Consider the following 4,352-nt stretch of genomic DNA (forward strand, 5'->3'; position numbering starts at 1 on the left):
TGTTTATTTACGATACAAGACCCCCAAGAGCTTGGGATCGATAGATTCTGAGTCAAGTGATATGCAGCTCCCTGAACAACCCAATTGATGAAGCATTGGTGCATGAACATACTTGTTTAATCAAGATTTGAGTTCTTCTGAGTTGAATGGTTCTTAGCCACAGTGCTGCAAAATATGTTCGCTTTTTTTCAGCCGGGAATAAGAGTTCCACCGTGGTCATTTAAACAGAATCTGTTTTAACAGATGAGAAGATGCTTCTAAAGCTTTTTCATCTTTTTTTGTTTTTGCCATTTTTTGCAATTTTTTCGCCATTTTTTGCCATTTCTGCCACTTTTGGCATTTTCCCTATTTTTCCGAGCTTCAGGAAATGGCAGAAAAATTTCCACTGGAAAAGTTGCCACAGGAAAAATTGTTGCCATTTTGGAGCACCCTGCTACCTACTCTAATCAAAAACTCCAACACATCGGCATTAATGAGACATGGTGTTTTCCGAAACCCGTACATTATACGTCATTGCATCACACATAGGCTATGGTTTAGACAATGGAGTAGGAAATCAGCGATGATGCAGAGACTGAGGGGTTTAGGAGACCTCATTTACCTCACCTGAGGGCATGTAACGCAACATTTTGCAGATCTTGCCTATTTCGCGCAAGTTGCAGTGCAAATTGCTGCAAGTTGCTGTAAGATGGCAAACTCACCAGAATTGCACTGCAAACGCACACCCTTCCACCAGTGGTGGCTTTGGTTACCAAAGTTTGGTAGCTCGGCTGCAACGCCTCTCTGGGCTAGCCACTACCAGTCTCCCCCGTAGGAAGGTTAAAAAAATTGGTGGAAACAAACCGTCCCTGCAGCCAATACATTAATGAAGGGCAATAATGTAGGGCAGACAGAATTCGGTGTACAGGCGGATAACCGAGTCATAAGGATTGTAAACCTAGGTCAAGAAAGAAACTAAGGAGGAAGTCAAGATCTTGACGGAGGCCATTTGAATCTCCAAATTTTGGAGGTCTCATGCGCTTCAACTGTTTGCGCTCCATGACAGATATGGTGCTAAACATGGTGGCAAGATGTCTGAAACAGGAGGAGTCTGAAACAGTAGGAGGCCCAAGATAGCTTCCCTACCAGGCTTGCAAGTTCTTTCTGGCTTACGGACGTTGCCGCTAGAACATGTCTGAGGTTATCGGTGATGATCTTGAGCTTCTCTTGTGGTACGCAGATGTTGATTCGACCGTCAACGTCGTTTACGTGGAGATCGTTTACTCAACGATCTCCACCTCGTAGCCCACAAATTTGGCTCTCTACTTAGCTGGAGTTTCCGATAAGAATAACGGAGACCTGAGCATGCACAGAAAACCAGAACTAGGGCTAGTCCTTCCAACCCATGCTGTTGTGCTATTGCATAAAACATGTCGCCACGTCGAGTAACCCGAACAGGAACCAAGGCAGCAAGGCCGAGACCAACAGTAACATCCTATGTACCGCACCAGCCGTGCGGGGAAAATTATAGGGGCTGCTGTGATAGCCAAGTGGAAGCAGTGGTGTCTGTAGGTGGCACCAGAAGCTCGGATATTGAGTTCGCAGGTTTCCTGCTGACAGAGTCTGTCAAAGTGATGAAAGGATTGAGTAACTTAATCTTTTTATCACTTTGTTATTGTGTGAACCTCACGATAGGTGTTACAAATAGTGTCTCAGACAGCACATTCTGTTTGTGAACTAATCACTAATGAGCGTCGCTCACTGCGACCAGAACTCTAGGACTGAAGACGATTCTCATATTTCAGAAGAGTTTTTCAATGACCTCTGAGAGGCGTAATGGTAAGAATAGTAAAAATCTATTTACAACCTTTAGAAAAACGTTTCATCACCCATTGTCAAGTTTCGGGCGTGCCAGAAATTCCTGACTCGAATGACAGGTAAGCCGCGGAAGCCAGCTAAGTGGCCGTCAGCTGCAACGATGATGCAGAGAGATGCCATCTGGATAATCCAACAGCACCAGGGCGTCAGAATCAGGTCTCGGTCGTTGCCGCACATAGTGCGGTTAATGGTTTTACCTAGGCTACCACCCAAACCACTATACAACGAGATATCAAGAGTAATTGATATTTCGCGTGCTTTCAATTTTCGAAATCAAAATTCTATCTCCCTAAATCACAAGATACAGATGGTCGAAATCCATGGATTTATGGAATTGCCAAATTCGATTTGAAAACACGCTGTGATTAACACAGGCTCGAAATCACAAAAGCTAAAACTCATTGGTCCGATGAGAGCTTCATTTATTGAGCTTACTCTTCATCACAGCCGAGTCATCTGTCGGATAATTCGACTGGAATTCGTGATCGCGAGCTCTGCAATTCAAAGGTTACTACTAGCCCGGCCCTAAATTTGAGTACAGGCATCGTAGACAGTGACCCCGAATGACAATGTCCCTTTCACTCGTCTTGGTCTTCGGTCACGCATGACTTGTCCCTGTTGTTGTCCCCGCGAAATATTCTCCTTCATACATCGATATGTTCCACGTAACCAATGCTATCACACCCCTGATCTGCTACGGGACTAATCAACTATTTTTGGGTTCAGTGACCAGTCCAGTTGGGTTGAAGAGTCTAGCAGTCTTCACGGCCAGTCTGGCGTTGGTTGTGCGTGCAAATTGATGTGAAGGAACAGACTGATTCCTATGTTGCGTAAATCTGGCCGGGTTTGGCGCGTGCAAGCCTTTGCAATCAGAATCGGAGGAACTCAATGTTTACCCCCTTTCGGAGCCTCCGATAGGGGGTAAACATCGAGTTTCATCCTAGGAGGTCAGATATGCTCCTGTGGATAATGCCGAACTCTACTCACCGTGTGATGACAGTCACAGTGATTAATAATTTTCACTCAAAATTTTTCACAGTAATCGATCCATGCTCAGCTATAACGTTGCTGTAATCTTCCTCGCCATCCCCGTTCGATCCTTGTGGGTAGACGGAGTTGTCGCCAGCCAGGGCTCAGAGCTTCGTTCCCTCCGTGCTCCTGTTGTCGCTGAGGAACCCCCCAATTGCTTACCTGACGTTTCTGACTTCGCGGGCAAAGATTATTGTTGGTTTATTCTGAATGATACAGTCGAACACAAGTGGTCTTCGGGAGTGCTCATTCGCGGTACCCAAGGACCTCTACCTTTTTTCTCTACTCTACAACTCGTACTTATCGTGGACGGGAACTGGCGTCCTTACGATATTGGCATATGGGCGTCGGGTTATACTAACCGCTTCTATGCTCTCCCTTTGGGCATGGGAGCCGATATATCATTCAGCATACCAGAAGTTAACCGTGTCGGTGGAGAAACCTCTGGCCCCAGGGTGGCGTTACAGTTTGACGTACAACTGTTCACCACTGTGACCATTCCTACCATTGGTCGGGTCAACGCGACGGCGGTGAAGAAAGCTTATGCCTATGTAGATAAGACCCGTCCTGATAATGGAGTCATTGTGGTCATTACTGCTGTTGGTGAGGCCAACGGAATACACTCTAAAATAATTTTCCATGCAGGCATCTATGGCACAGACCTCAAATCTTGGCTTTACGAAAGTTATGTCGAGATCCATATCAGTTATCATGAACATGACCTAACAATCAACTATGTTAAAAACTTCCCTATGTTCAGCGTGGAGTCCAATCTTTAGTCTTGTGGTGCTTGGAGCAGTGCTCCGGCATTGTTCATGGCATTGAGGCATTCTGTGCTGTGAGATTGGCGATTATGGATCGTACTTGAGTTACGGTCACTCTTTTGAAGCTTAACTTTTTGCCTATCAGATTTGGCGTTTAGGATTGGTGTCCACTACACCTTTACTTTGCGTTTAGTAAGATCCATTTTGCACGGCGAGCAATTATCCGAGCCAAGAGAGGTCAATTTCGCCAGCGCGCTCGATAGAAAAATCAATCTCGACGACACGTGCCATAAGTACAATCAATTTCGCCGGCATGTCTTGAGTCGATTTCGCTGATAGTATATTACACATCAAGTAAATTCTTGTACGCCTTTGTGGCGTAATGGTCAAGCGGGTAGCCAACTTTCACCATGTCGCGGGATCCGTACTACGGATTTCGTAGCATATTTTCCTGGCATGAAACCTCTAGCCTCCGAGTTGTGGCAGGGCGCGTGTCGACTCACGAGTGCCATCTGGGAACTACGGAGCATGACACGCAAGGTACATTAAGGACACTGAGGATAGTAAGCTTCCGTCGTAAGCCACTCAAGCTTGCTACCTGGAGTGCTCCTAGGACCTACATCGGAGACCTCGGTTAAAAAGAATATATTACGCTCAACACATGCTACTCCAGGTCGTCAAGACAGTCTGGCTTGCGTGACT

General features: G+C 45.9%; 1 protein-coding gene across 1 annotated transcript; it reads left to right on the plus strand.

Annotated features, from left to right (window-relative positions):
- Positions 1-2,906: 2,906 nt before the first annotated feature.
- On the plus strand, positions 2,907-3,665 carry Pmar_PMAR009021 (hypothetical protein; the record flags this gene model as incomplete). Its single annotated transcript, XM_002768443.1, has 1 exon — positions 2,907-3,665. One exon carries the CDS (start codon positions 2,907-2,909, stop codon positions 3,663-3,665), a length of 759 nt encoding a protein of 252 aa, XP_002768489.1.
- Positions 3,666-4,352: the final 687 nt, after the last annotated feature.

This window comes from Perkinsus marinus (genome assembly GCF_000006405.1).
Source record: "Perkinsus marinus ATCC 50983 genomic scaffold scf_1104296968180, whole genome shotgun sequence".
Taxonomy (NCBI): domain Eukaryota; phylum Perkinsozoa; order Perkinsida; family Perkinsidae; genus Perkinsus; species Perkinsus marinus.